Source organism: Acanthochromis polyacanthus, chromosome 7 (genome assembly GCF_021347895.1).
Source record: "Acanthochromis polyacanthus isolate Apoly-LR-REF ecotype Palm Island chromosome 7, KAUST_Apoly_ChrSc, whole genome shotgun sequence".
NCBI classification, from domain to species: Eukaryota; Metazoa; Chordata; class Actinopteri; family Pomacentridae; genus Acanthochromis; species Acanthochromis polyacanthus.
Window position 1 is genome coordinate 28,811,602 of NC_067119.1, and position 15,021 is coordinate 28,826,622.

The 15,021-nt window shown below is 39.9% G+C and overlaps 1 protein-coding gene across 1 annotated transcript in view; it reads left to right on the forward strand.

Moving 5' to 3' along the window:
* The window catches only part of ncor2 (nuclear receptor corepressor 2), a 108,121-nt gene that overhangs the window by 40,025 nt on the left and 53,075 nt on the right, over nt 1-15,021 (forward strand). The window contains exons 4-6 of the mRNA XM_051950467.1: nt 2,342-2,519; nt 8,710-8,892; nt 12,145-12,258. Of these exons, the coding sequence (XP_051806427.1) occupies nt 2,342-2,519; nt 8,710-8,892; nt 12,145-12,258 (475 nt within the window). The remainder of the gene's footprint in view (nt 1-2,341; nt 2,520-8,709; nt 8,893-12,144; nt 12,259-15,021) is intronic.

The following is a 15,021-nucleotide window of genomic DNA, read 5'->3' on the forward strand; positions in this document are numbered from 1 at the left end:
ATTGGAAGCGACTCTTAATTTTAGACGGGAAATCGACTGGAAAGTACGGTTGAGGTGGGGAGACTTAAATTAACCTAGATAGGCACCCAGTCGATAAAAACAAACACACATGGCGTTATCTGTCAAAATAACAGCGTAGCGGCGCTAACCACAGCGTAATCTTTTACCCCCAATTTCCACATAACGGGAAAGCGCCGCGGAGCGAAGCGAAGCGCCGCCGTCTTGCTCCGAAAGTCAAAGCACACTGGAAGTGCAGCGCAGCGCCGTCTGGAGGGGGAGGGCTGCTCCACGGAGAGGCTCTCGTGTGAATGACATGAATACCGTTTGCTATTACCAAGTACTTAAAGGTTAAACTCATTAAAAAGAATCAATATAGAGTAGTTAACCCACCGTCCACTCCCACAATTGTTGAAATTTCAGTCCATGCCTTGTCCTTTCTGCCAGTATCCTTGTAAAAGGATGTTTAGGATCATAAATGATATTGTATTTTTCCACTTCAGTGATCAGCTTCTCTTCGTCCATGGCGTTGTGTTGTGTCTGTTGTGTCTGGGACCCTGTTGACCTGATGCTAGTGCCTCCGGAGGGGTCGTAATAACAACATATAGGAAAAAATTTACGTCCGAGAGGTCACGCATTGTGTTTTATTTTGAAAGTTCCAGTTTAACTTCCTGTCTGGTGCTTTCTCAACGACAGTGAATTTACAAAGCGGCGGTGCAGAAAATAGACCTGAAGCGAATCTCCAGTGCCGTGGTGCGCGCTGGCGCTCCGCAGCGTGTGCAGTGGAAATTGTCTGATAGAAGAGAATGGGTTCTAAGTGCTGCGCAGTACGATTCAAGAGCGCGGCGCTGCACGGCACGGCGCTTTCACGTTATGTGGAAATTGGGGTGTTTGACAGCGTAACGGGCCGTTACGACAGCGTAACAGCAACTGTTTTCTGCAGCAGGGACTATAGCCTCTAAAAGAGAGCTGGCCTTAGCCCAGAGCATGTGGACATGCTAACATTTTTGCACTGCAATGCAAAGTTCATGATTCATTCGTTAGAATAATGTTTACATTGTTTGTAAAATGCACTTGTTTTCTCTAAATATTCAGTTTTTGTTTGTTTTTTTAAAAACTCTTAAAAATGTGACTTCCATTTAGGATCCTGAAATGGCACTTTATTTTAAGTATTGTTTACAGTTTCACAGCATGTTAATAAGCTATAAAACTCGTTCACAGGTGAAATCTGTGTTTGTTTTTGGAAAAAATAAAATGCAGTTCACAGCAAAATTGTTTCTATTTTCTTTCTGTTCTCAAATTTAAATTTAGTTCACTACTTTTGGAGCCCTTACATGTGATATTTTTGTAGTATAGCTTAAAATACATGGGTACCCAGAAAATGCTTCTCTACAGGAAAGATGTTTTTAAATTATAAATGTTGCCTTCGTGAAACTTCATGTAAGATCTTGTGACGTTGGATGGTTGTATGAGTATGTATGTGTTGATGAGTCAGTGTTTTGATTGCTGCTAATTGAGACATACTAAAATCCAACTCTGGATAGGTTTTTGAAGAATTTAGGACACTGTAACATGGTTAAAAGCTCTTAAAATGTACGTTGAATGACACAGGCCCTTTATAAATATTTTACATTGGAAAATAAAGGCAAAACTAAAATGTAAGTGCAATATCATGTATTGGTTTCCCCCTGGAATTACAATGAATCGACTAATCGAAAAAAATAATCGACTGATTAATCGATTATCAAAATAATCGTTAGTTGCAGCCCTTGATCTGACATATGCCATCATTGTTGGTTTTCTGGGTTGCCTTGCATCGGATCAATGTCGGCTGGTACTCGCACCACATGGAGCAGTTGATGAACCATTTCTCTTTGGAGATGCCCTGACCCACTGGCCATGGCACCATGTGATCATGTTGTTTTTACGTATCAGTGTGTACATCCATGCCAACTTTGATAGGTACACATTCTTAATCTGCAAATATTAAGCAACTAACTGTCATTCTTTCTTAGTATTTATGTCAAAGTACAGCTGGGGCTAAAGAGAATTTGTTCACTACATTTAAAGACATCCTAACATGAATTTAATGTTTCCACTTGCCAGTTGAAAAGCCACAAGAAACATCCACAGTTCTAGTATAGCTAAAAACATTAAACAAAGCACCAGTACATATAGGGAGAATGCTGCTCTTATTTCATTGGCTGTTGATTAATTGTCATAACACAAAAGGCTTATCACAAGTCTTACATTAATGGCAGATGCCTGTTGTTTATTGTGTATTTAAGTTATTCAGCAGCATTCTGAAGTTTTTTCTGCTTCCTTTGTATTTATTCTGTTGCAGGGGACAAGAGCAGCATATCCGCTATGAGCACATCTACCTACCAGAGCCTGCCAGCCAATCAGAGGTGGAGTATGCTGAGATCAAACGGCCTCGTTTAGAGATGGGACCAGAGTCTCTGATGAGGCCTTCACCCCACCGGCCACAATTACCTCTGGGAGGAGCTGATGATATGACAAAGGTCAGTTGTCACACTAAAGTACAGTGTATCATACTGACTGTTGGGATTAGTGTGGTAATCAAGCAAATGGAAAATAGTTAGTTGTTGACTTTGTCATTAATAATATCAGTTAAACAAATGCTGTGTAAAATGGAATGTATAAACTAAAATCATACTTATTTTCATCATAGAGCTGAGCTCTATCAAACTGGTTTTATTAATGTGCCAGTTTTTTTGAGCGATCAGTGCATTTTGTAGACACTGAGAAATTATGATTCATAATGTAGATACTGTGAGCATTTTTTCCTTGAAAAAGATATTATGAAGTTATTCTGGAAATCTTCTGTTTTTTTGATTAATCCTGCCAGCCTCCTTAAGAGCCCCAAAGGATGTTATTAGACACACCACAGCAGAAGTCATAGAAGGAGATTCAGTATTGTAGCTAAGCTGGATCTCAGAGAGCAGCAGTGGGAAGACTAAGGGAGTTGTGAAACAGCAATTAATAAATAATAGAGCTGACCTAGATTTCAAAAGACTGAGGATGAAACTGTGTGAACTGCAGATCAAACCGACTTGCTCACAGTGTAGAGCTGCTGATGGGGAGGTGTTCCTGACATTACACAGAGTGCTTCGAACTGCCAGGGGAAGCAGACAGCCAAGGAATGGTAAATAGATAGACCAATAACTGAGGGTGCAGGGAAAGAAAACAGTGACTCCTAAGCTAACACGGAAATATTCAGGAATGCCAGTAATTCCTCTCAGAGCAGCGAGGGCTGTAAACCCATTATATAAGTGATGTCAGATGCAATCACTGCATGGAACAAGTGCACCCAGTGATGGTGTGATAGATGGGGAGATGCATCTGGAAATAAGGCAAAGGGCAAGTGTAGGGAGGCATAGATAAAGGGTGATACGGAAAGGGAGGAGTATATGAGACCTAACACCAACAGGAAAAGAGGGAGTAGGCCAGTACAAAGCTGATGCTTGCAGCATGACTCACATGGAGAGGAATCACAGAAGGACGAAAGCAGCATTTTGTTACTATACACCATTATGCAGTTGTCCTAATTTTCTAGTGTTTAACAAAAATAAATATAGGAGCAGATTAGAATGAGAGCCTTTTGTAATTCACCCATTCATACATACAGTCACACAAGGCACTCTTCTACCATTAGGAGCATCTTGGGGTTCAGTGTCTTGCCCAAGGACACTTTGGGAATTGGACCACCAACCAAACAATTAGTGGACCAACCATCTGAGCCATGGCTGCTCCATACTGGATTGTCAGTCCGTCATCGTGACTTAACTCAGAATTCCCTGTCGTGTCAGTGATTTCACAAATTTACGTCATCCTTTTTGTGTGGCGTCATGTGGTAATCCATCATGTTTTAAATCTACTACACAGTGAATCTTGAAATGAAGCAAATCAGATCATAATGTCTGCAATTAAGTATTTTCCCAAAATCATTCAATCCCACCTGAGTTGATTGACTTCTTCCCTGTAGAAGGCTAACTTCTTAAACACATGGCAGGTTAGGTGCACCCGTCCTGTTCTGTGGAAGAGGAGCACTTTGATCATAATGTGTAATAAAAGAGTGAACTTAGGCGACATTGTTCAAGAACTACCAGCAATGAAAAGCAGATTTTGTCAACAAAAAAATGGTGGCCCTTAGCCAGCGCTCCCTGCCCTAGTAAGCATTTCTGTTTGTTATGAGATGTTTATGTTGTTGTCGACATCCACACATAACAAAGCTGAGTAATACACCATTCAGTCCACAACTGTGATGCTGCTCATACCGGTTTCAGTAGTCTGAGCTAGCCCGTTCAACTTATGTGAAATGTCTTTGCAGCCACAGCCAGACAGATGATTCTCTTGATATAAACTTATTGCTAATACATTGAAATTGGTTCATGTGTCTGCCAATATATAGTTATCTGATATGAGTAATAGCATTCGCCTCAGAAATCCAATATTCAGTGGGCTATATTCATATCTCTCCCCTGTTCTGACACCTTCCTTGGTTTTGGTGACCATGCATCTCTAATGAAATGAATTAAAATCATTTTAATGTTATTAATGTTTGAACAAAATTTTGCTGATTTCCAATAAGAGTGAGATACAGGTAGACCTTAAAAACAGATTGCAATAGGATGTGTGTGGCAGAGCAACTCAAAGCTTGCATGTACAAATGGACCCTAAACACTTTTTTTCTGTAAAAATATAACTTTATTTGATGACAGAATTCACTGTAGCATCACTGGTCTAGCAATGATGTATATAAAGTATACTGCAGACTGGACCATCTGCCAGCAATGGCAGCCAGAGTTTACCCTCTGTCTGCTGCATAAATAGATTAGGTTTATTTTTTGATTATTACTCATTATAGATGGAGCAGCTTGTGGTCGGAATGTCACTTGCATGCCGATAGTTTGATGCCAGGACACTATCTAGTGAACATGGTCAAACAAATATGTGTCAAATAATAGCATTAAGCAAAGACCTAAAAACTGTACTTGTGATCTTATTGGCAATAGATCCTCAGCGACCTGTACGTACACGTGCCAGCAGTCAACAAACATTTACTTAAAAAAATCTGTCTACATCTAGAAGTAATTAAAAACAAAATAGTAATTTTGTAGTATTTAGGTTTTTGCCCCTATGTACAGTATTGACAAAGCAATAACATGTCATATGTCACATAACAACAATCCAATACTTCTAAGAGTTAAAGGAGGTTTAAACCACATTACTCCTGGTTTTACTTCCAATTATTCTATCCTATCACTGATATTGCTGTCACAGTAATGATGACTAAACCCTGTAATTACGCAGTTTCAGTGAAACTCCACTTACCCTCCTTATACATACACTACCAGTCAAAAGTTTGGACACACCTTCTCATTCAATGCTTTTTATTTGTTTGTATTATTTTTTTCATTGTAGATTAATACTGAAAATTAACACTTTTTTGTTTGCCACATAATTCCATATGTAATTTTTTGGAGTTTTGATGTCTTCAGTATTAATCTACCATGTAGAAAATCATAAAATAACAACCATGAATGAGAAGATGTGTCAAAACTTTTGACTGGTAGTGTAGATGTTTCTGATTTTCAACACTAGCCATGTTTAAAGCTTACTGAGAATAATTGAACTCTATGTATTTATTTATCTCCTCTATAATACGATTAACCTTTGAAAGCTATGAAAATCATGCTGTAGTCAGTTTCAGGTTTGCTCACCTGCTGTTGTATATTCAGTAGGCTTGATGTCTAAACTACAGAGACTGTTGTGAACATAGATGCACATTCTATAAAGCAAGATGACTAAAACTTTATCTATTGTCTGCAAAACCTGCTGCATGCACAGACCCAGACATCATGCAGTCAGATGTTCTAAATGTGACCAGGGTCATTGGGGGCACACAAGCTTTAAGCTGTGCTGGGCCAGTGGCTTAACTATTGGCCCATGACCTTTTCACACAGTGTCACAGGTGTGGTAATCGTGGATGTGTCGTTGTACTGTTGACAAGAACAGAGGTCAGTGTACGTAACAAGATCAGACAGTAAACTTGATTTGGAAAACACTACTTTCCACTGGATAGTTTTCAAATCCCTCCTGGTTAAACAAGCTGTCTAAACATCTTGCGCACACTTTATAGTTGTGAGCTTTGCAGCAGAATAGAAGAGCTACAATAAGTAAAAAGAGTTCAAAAATGTCATCACCAGTAGACAACTGCAGCAGCAAAGGTAGTAGGGAAGGAATATGAGATTCTCCGCTCCCTTCAAACTGTTATGTTTTTTGAGTATTACGTTCAGCGTCTCTGAAATCCTTGTTTGTTATGATACCTGCTTTTACATCATGATTTTATTTTTTCCCCTGAGAGAAACCTTGTGGCACGCTAACACAGGTAAGGAGGTTAGTGGTATTATTTGCACTCAAGGATGTTTTTTTTGACAAAGCCGAGGCATCATAAGAGCTACTTTCCTGTTTTTGTATTTATGTGTGGTGAATTTTTCTGTCCCAGCAGGTCTACAGGGCTGTAATGCCGCCTCCCTAGTCCAGATTAGCCCACTTACATAACCTTCATTTCAGACGTTTAAAAATAACAAGCTGGATCACACACACAGTCATTTATGGAGGATAAACTCTAGAATGGTCACATACATTCAGAGCGAAGGAACACGCATACAGTCACTAATCAGAAACAGGCATGGACTAGTTTTTTTTTTCCCCTCTGCAGAACAAGTGAAACTTCCCTTCCCATATCTGTGTGTTGTTGTATTACCAGTCATGTATAACATTACCTTCATTCCATGAACATCAATTCAGTGTAGCTTCTTTGTCTGCAGTGATTTCATGGTTCACATGTGTTGACAAAACAGTAGTGATAAAAACACGCAGTAAATTGCTTTGTTGGTATCTTAGTGAATTTATTAGAAATAAATCCATCATTAGAAAATTAAAGGAATATGGCACGTGTAAATTTGCCATCCTGCAGGCTATCCTCAGAAACTGAGTGACTGTGCAAGGAAAAGACTAGTAAGGGATCCCACCAGGACGCCTGTGTCTCCTGAAGGACATATGAGCTTCAGTGACTGCAGTGGGAGAAACTGTTGCTTGGGTCCATCCCCAATCAAACGTAGTGATAGCAACATTCTGCTATATGGATGCTTCTTGGATGTAAGGCCTGGAAGGCTTATAAAGGTTGAGGGCAAAATGAATACAGCAAAGTGTTGGGAAATCTTGCTGAACAACCTGATGCAGTACGCAAGAGAACTGTGACTTAGGCTCACTTTATATTTATCCAAACAAGACCACATAAAATACATCTCCTTCAGACTCCTCCATCCTCCCACAAGCAGTCATACGGTTGCAACGATTAGCTCTGATATGTTTATTAAGAGAGAAAGCCATGAAGTAACAGTATTGAGGCTGATGCATTGTGTGTATATAGCGTTAAACTTATTAGCATTATCGTGACAGACACAGTTACTCTGTCACTTCAGTGTCAAGTAGTTCTCTGATGTGCTGACTTCAGACCAGCTGCTGATGAGCTGCAGTTGTGAAATATTAGCTGCTAGCGCTGTTTGAAAGCCAAACTGTGATGGTGTTAAAAGAAAACAGTGAGGCCATGAATGCGCTGCTCATCTAAACCACCTGCTGTTAGCTTCAGTTGTGATATTACTACAAACAGTCATAAGGTGGCATCGCCTAAAAGGTCACAGAGTGCACAAGTACAGCGACGCATGTGTCCAAATATAACAGTATAAGAGTCACGATTTCCTCTAACATTTTACTCAGTTCAAAGCCAAATTATGCAGCATTACAACTACTACTACATGAATATTTTACTGAAAAAGGCACTTGCATACATGCAATGTTTACTGTTTACTACCAGCCTCTGCTTTGGAGTACTGTGCTGTACTTGGGAGATCAGTGTGTTCATAAATTGCTTTTGTATCATCACTAAGGCTGCACAGTTGATGGTGCGCACTGTGTATTGTTATATGACTGACAGACACACACTATTTCCATTTTTCTGTCAGAAGACATGATTAGTAAGTACGTCCTGAATTTAAACCCACACACATTGTACTGCCCTTCAGATTTCCCCCTACATCCTAAAACCACAACTGTATTTTCATATTGTAGACTAATTCTCCTAAACAGAGCTAGCTGCCAGAACTCGTGTGCGTAATTCTGGTAAGGAAGGCAGTGACCTCACATTCATTAATGTGGTCTAGTGACACCGAGACACTACACCGACTTTCATTACTCAGAGGAGTTAATTACTGCCCTGTGTTACCTTCTCAAAGTGTACACAGACTGTTTGGAGGATTTCTTGAAGCGTAGCCGACAGAAACTGCAGGCACAGGGAGACAGGAATGTTTGCAGCAGGAAAGAGAAGAACTGACAGTGTGCAAATTCATTGCTCCAAGGTCATTCCTTATCAACAGAGTCTTTATGCTTCATGTCTGTGAGCTCTTTCATATAAAATGCTGTCTATAATCAGTTTTGTCCAAATGCTGTACATACATGTTTAACCACATGAAATTAGTTTTTGAAATGTTTCTTTTTTTCCTTAATTTTCTGTCCATCTTAAATTAAATGAATGTATTGTGATTGACTGTGGAAGTGAACGTGCTAAAGCTCATATTGTATCCATTACATCTGACCGTGTCGCTGTTATTTTTTGTGCTTCCGTAGGAGCGTGGAAGTGCCATGGGAAAGCTGGAGCCCATCTCTCCTGTGAGTCCGGTCCATATGGACCCCGACTTGGATTTGGTGCCAGCTCGCTTCTCCAAGGAAGAGCTGATCCAGAACATGGACCGTGTGGACAGAGAGATCACCATGGTGGAGCAGCAAATTTGCAAGCTTCGCAAAAAACAGGTATGTAGATCAGGTCATAACTTGAGATTATATTAGCTTGCTTTGTGTTTAGTGATTGCAGAATGATGCTATCTTCCGCTTAGTTCCTTGATTTTGAGATGGATTTATTTTCTTCCCTGGGGATGTTTTGGCAGTCTTGAAGTAGATGCCTCTGATGAATATTTCTGCCTCAGATTGAACTTGTTGAATTGTTGCAACACCGTCAAAGCACTAGATGGATGTGCCAGGGGAAATGTGTGCTCCAGAAATGGCTTTGCAAATGATTTTGTAGTACAAATTTGTCGAGCTACTGGAAGTAAGACAAATAACAAGCTCTGCCTGATTGTGTTGACATTCTTTAATTCAGTTTGTGGTCAATGAAAAAGGGTTCTGTGGTGAATATGGTCTTACTAGATCAAAAGAAAATACTGCGAGTGCTGTTTGGCATGGAGCTTAATTTTTCATGAGGTATTGTTTTGTGTACAGCCTCTAAGAATGAAGAAAGTTGATTAGAAACCGGTGTGTGATGTCACTCGTGTGCACATATTCGATCCAGGCAGACGTACGTAAAAGCACGATGAGGTACAGAAGTGTTTATTTGTCATGCTTGTAGAAGTGTTTTCCAGTGTTGGCATCCTTGTTGAAATTTCTTAGCGTTTGTTTGAAATGGGTGGTTTTCCAGTGTGACTTTCACTGCCAGGCTTCAGTTGGCATCAGAGCAATAAAGTCTTAAATAGACTTTGCTGTGTTGTAATCGCTGCATTCAAGCTTGTAGCTGTTTCTTGCTCAGTGTGCAATGATTATATACACGCACTCCTCCAGGCATCTGCATTCCGTTTTCTCCCCTCTTTGGCTTTTTATTTCGGAGAGAAGTAGGTTAAAAATATATGAGGCTATAAATAACAGCTTCCCTAGAGGAGGAGTAGGATTATGGTGGAGGTTTTGTGACTGCTAAACCACTCATATTCCTGCCACACTGTCTCCCCTTTGGCTGCTTGCCATGTTTAGGAAAGAAACTGTATAGATAAGCATGCTCCAGTTCACTCGAATCCTTCCTTCACTGTACATGCTATTATCTTAACATACTGCTCATTACACTAATTAAAAAATGATCTGCATTTCAAAACGGGGATGATGTGATGACAGGAACATTTACAGTTCTGTCTCATCTGAACATGTTGAAGCTAATGATGTGACTTATGACCATTAAATTCTACTATTTAAATGTCTCTGCAGCTTGATCTGACAATCACGGACTGAAAATTGTGAAAATTGCTCTTACTAGCTATTGATTTTCTAATCTTGAAGTATTGATTTTGAGAAGCGTAAACATTTTACTGTGAAACTGTAACTGAAAACGACAAGAAGCTATGTGAGCTATGATCATGTTGAACCTCAGAAACCCAGATAGTTGACCGAGAAAGGCCTGCAAATAACGCTCGAGCAACGTCATTGTACCTGCTTTCTCTTTGTTATTAGAAAAGATTTAGTTTAAGAAGTCGGAATGGTTTGCCAAATTGCAACAAGAACCAAAATGTGCCTGGATTCCAGTCTTAGTAGGGAACCTTTTGAATGATTGAGAACCTAAGTTCTCCTGCTTACTAGCATAAATCAAGATCCCTCCCTTTTCCTTCCCTTAATACACGCACACAAGTGTTTTTATGGACTTTTTTTTTCAGTCCAGCTCGCTTCAAGCATTAAAACATCTGGACTAATTAAGTGGCATGCTAAAACTTTATTTAAAGAGTTCTGGCAGAGCTAGCGAATGGGCGTGGGTTAGGGTTTAGGTTACAGTTAGTGTGTGTCATGTCAGCCAAAGCTAAGCATGACTGGTTTATTTTATTTTACTCTGTGGTGGGTTTGGAAAGAGAAGGGGAGTCTCTATGGAAATGTCTGCGTTTCCTTCACCAGATGTTTATCCAGGGCTATCATGGCACAAGATGATCCATCTTGCTCCGTTCTCATGTGGATCCCCTGGAGGCCACCTTTCCCCCTTCTGAAGCCCCTGTCAGGAGATGAGAGGAAGTAGGACGGGGGAGTTGGGGGCTGACTTGACTGTAGATCAGCTGTATGCACACCACTGAGCAACACTTGGCCTCGGCCTCCACACAGCTAGTTACAGCTGAATACACTTTGCTTCTGTCTCCTTTGCAATATGGTGGCTGCATTCAAATATTTTCAGGAAAACTATGAGGACAAAGATTTTGTTTTTCCAGGTTTCTGTATTCACTTGAGCAGACACTTATTTGTGCTTGTGACAGGTGACAATTTTTGGCATGCATCGTGTTTGAAATGCATTTGCTTTCTATACAAAAATGAGGAACTTCTCTATCATTATTATTATTGTTGTTATTGCATTGTTTTTTGTTTTTTATAATGGATAGACCGATTTTGTTGTGCGCACTGATATTTTTAATGTCTCTAGTAAGGTGGTCTGATTGTTAAACATCAGAAAATATTCATCACCGTTGAATCATATTATTCAAGCGTTTGCTAAAGGTTTATCCTTGGATCTTGCTCTTTATCAAAATAATTCACTAGAAGCAGGAAACTCTACAGTGTCTGTAATAAAAGGTTTTTAGTCAGAATGATAAATTGCTTTAGTTGCAAATAGCAAGTCCCCACTTTTCCTCCACCAAGGTGAGAGCTGAGGCCGAGGTATCAGTGTTGTCTGTCTGTAAGCAAGACTAATAAAAAAAAAAAACTAATATAAGCCAAATTTCATGCAATGCAGTGGAGAAGCAGAACATGAGCATGTAAAGAACACGGTACATTTTAGTGCAGATCTGGAACATTTTATTTAAAGCTGCAAGAAAATGCATAGGCCTTGGTGGAGGACTGTGGTCTAAATGCCCTTCAAGTCTTTTGTGTGTCATATTCAGATTTTATTTGTTACATAAATGTTTGCAACATACTTGTCATTCTGCCTAGCACACCTGTTTTGGGAGGTTGAGGAAAAATGTAGTTTAACTAGATAACTTATGCAATAACTACTGAAACAGCCACCGAATAACTTGCTCTCCTAAATAATAAGCAAGGCAACAGTTTTGCTATTATTTGCTCAGGCTGCTGTGGTAACTGTTGGGTTAACTAAACCCTGGAGAATTAATGGCTATTACAGCTAATAGGGCAATTAGTGGAGGGACAGTTGATTTAACGCAGACTGTCTAACCTCGCAGCAGAAATGTGTAAGCTCTTACTTGAACATCCGATTACGGCCCTTTTGGTTTTGTACGGTGTTAACTGTTATTTTTATTTGTGTGTGTGCTACAGCAACAGCTGGAGGAGGAGGCTGCAAAGCCCCATGAGCCAGAGCAGCCCATCTCACCACCACCCAGTGAAGCCAAGCACCGCAGCCTGGTACAGATCATCTACGATGAGAACAGGGTCAGTAAAACACACACACAATCTGTGAAAATGTACGAGGGAGGCGAACATCAGTTGCTTTACCCATTGTTTCACTAGGTTAATTTAAATTAAGCAACTCGGCCAAACTCGGCCTTTGAATCCTCTGAATATTCACTGTTGCCTGATATGGTTATCTCACTGTAATATCTGAGACCAGCCAGTCAGTGTTGTAAGTAGAGAGAGTTCCTGTAAGGTAAACTAGATTACCCAGCAGGTGCACATTTCAACAAGCCACAGTCCCAGATTTAACCACACACAGAGCCCCATGGTATGTTGATCTGTCACCGTTTTTCATTACACTTCACTGACAACATAGACGAAGTGTGGATTAATTTCTTTGTGCATTTAATACAGAGCAAAATACTATGGCTGTAAAGAAAAAAATATCTGTCTGTAGAGGATTATTTTACAGGGAGATTTGTCATTTTCATTTACCCTGTTTGATAAAATTCTCAGAACACTGTCCACAAAAACAGTGTGTCACACAGTAATCATGTCATATCTGACCCTCCTACTCTTCACTGACAGGCAAAGCAGAAGTCGTGCCTGATAGAATGAGCTACTAAAGGTCAACATGGCAGCCATGATTAACCACACGTGTACACATACACACTTTCACAACATGTACACACTGGAGGGTAACACACATGTACACTGACGCAAATCTTTGTATTTTATGCAAGTATTGCAAATGAATCATTCTTCCAAGAAAAGACGACACAGAGAAGCTGTGGGGTAACATAAAGCTACTTGGAAGTGTGTCGTAGTCACAGCAATAATTATATGCAGCAGAGCTGTGTGCAGCAGATTAACTTTATAACGGCGTGATTCTCGGTGCTCTCAGTCCCCTAGTGGTTGGAGGTGCAAGTCTCCTTTTTATTGGAGCTGACGCTTAATAGGAATGTCTTCTGTCACTGTATCACACCCCATATTCAACCTTTGTACTACTTCAAGTGCCCTATGGAAAACTACAAATAATATTTTTTAAAAAAAGCTCTTGAATATTATAAAAAGCTTCACTGACACATTCCAGATGAGTGACTTTTATAGAATGGTAAAGCAGTCTAGTATGTTAAAAATGTGCCCAAGCATTCACTCTGAAGTGTCACTGAGCAAGAGATTAAATCATTAACACTTCCAGGAATGATGATTTGACACGTTGCTCAACCTGCACCAATACTGCCAGATAACGACTGAAATGCTAAGAATCTCATTTAAAGGGAACAGCAGCACAGGTATTGTCCTTCATGACTTTCACTGTCACCATGTCCTGCTGTATCACAGCACTTCTGTGGAACAGCAGGACACTGCAGTCTGCTCAAGACTTATCTAAAAGTCTGAAAGTTTAAGAATGAGGCAAAGCTTTCTCCAGAATATAGTCTGACCTCTATCACACTTTCCACTTCCCTCTGACTGACAGGATGTCCTCTGGCCTACTGCCACCCCCTCCAACTTTATCACTCTTTTTTCTAAACTTAACCAGCCTGTTTTCTAGTTTCACATTTACTCAAATTCATTCTTTGGCTTGACTTTTGTGTCCGTTAGTTAATTCCTAGTCAATTACCATTAAATAAGCTCAATCTGCACATTTTTTTTATGTGCAGTAAGACACATGCTCAAAATAAGCAAATGGTGCCATGGCTGAACATTTCCACTCGACTTCTAGAACTGCATACATGGCAAACATAAGTAACAAATCCTTTCAACTTCTGAGATTTCAGTATCATTATTCTTTTTTAGAGTGGGTTTCTGGTCCAAACAAGTATGGCTAAATTACTCCAAAATTACAACTTGCCTTTGTGGAGGGTAAGGTAGTTTTACAGTGTTTGAGCAGCGTTGTTGGAGCTGGTGAGCTCAAGCTGCCTGGAGTGATAGCGAGGCAGGGACTACATAGATCTGTGCATTCCAGATGAAACAACTGTGTAGAGTTACATCTAAGCCATTTTAAGGCATGAAGGAGTTCTTTTCATGGAAAAAAAAGCTGCTACATATGCAGCTTTGATGCAGAGAGGATTTAAAGGATGTCCAACAAGGAGAAAAGCCAGATGATATTTGATACACTTGTATTTTCAGGCATGTGCTTCTCCATTTACTAAATCAGTGCATAAATGATGGCATTTATCTTGGTTTTCAATGACTGCATGTATGTAAATAAGGACAAACCCTCCTCCCGGCCCGAGGTTGGTAGTTATGAACCTAAGACTGATCATCAGAAACAAAACTTCTGCAGGTCAGCCATTTATTTCTGACACTTCACTAACAACTGTTGGCTGTCTTAAACATCCGCATAAACTTAAATGGATTCACTGTGAACAAGAAAGAAGCTGTACTCCTCTTCAGACCATCACCACCCATATAGTTCACTGCTCTGTCACAGCTTATGGATAGAAAACTATGACAACTTATTTCAGATTGTTTTACAGTGGCCCATTTTAGACTCAGTTTATCTGCCCTGATCACATTGGACAGAGCCTGTGAATGGCCGTTTCTACACCTCACTTTCTTACAGGTGTGGAAACCCTGGAGGAGTAAAGTCTTAGTATGAATATTAGAAACACCAGGCAACATCTGGGTTTGTCGATGCTTGAATGTGTTTAAGCTTGTTTTTTTTTTAAATATCAGAATCATAATCAACTTTTATTGTCATTGCACACTTTCATATACAATGAAATTTGTTTTTGAGCTGCCCTGCCAATGGCAGCGTCGGGCGTCGCATGGATTATGTCAATAGTTTAGTGACTT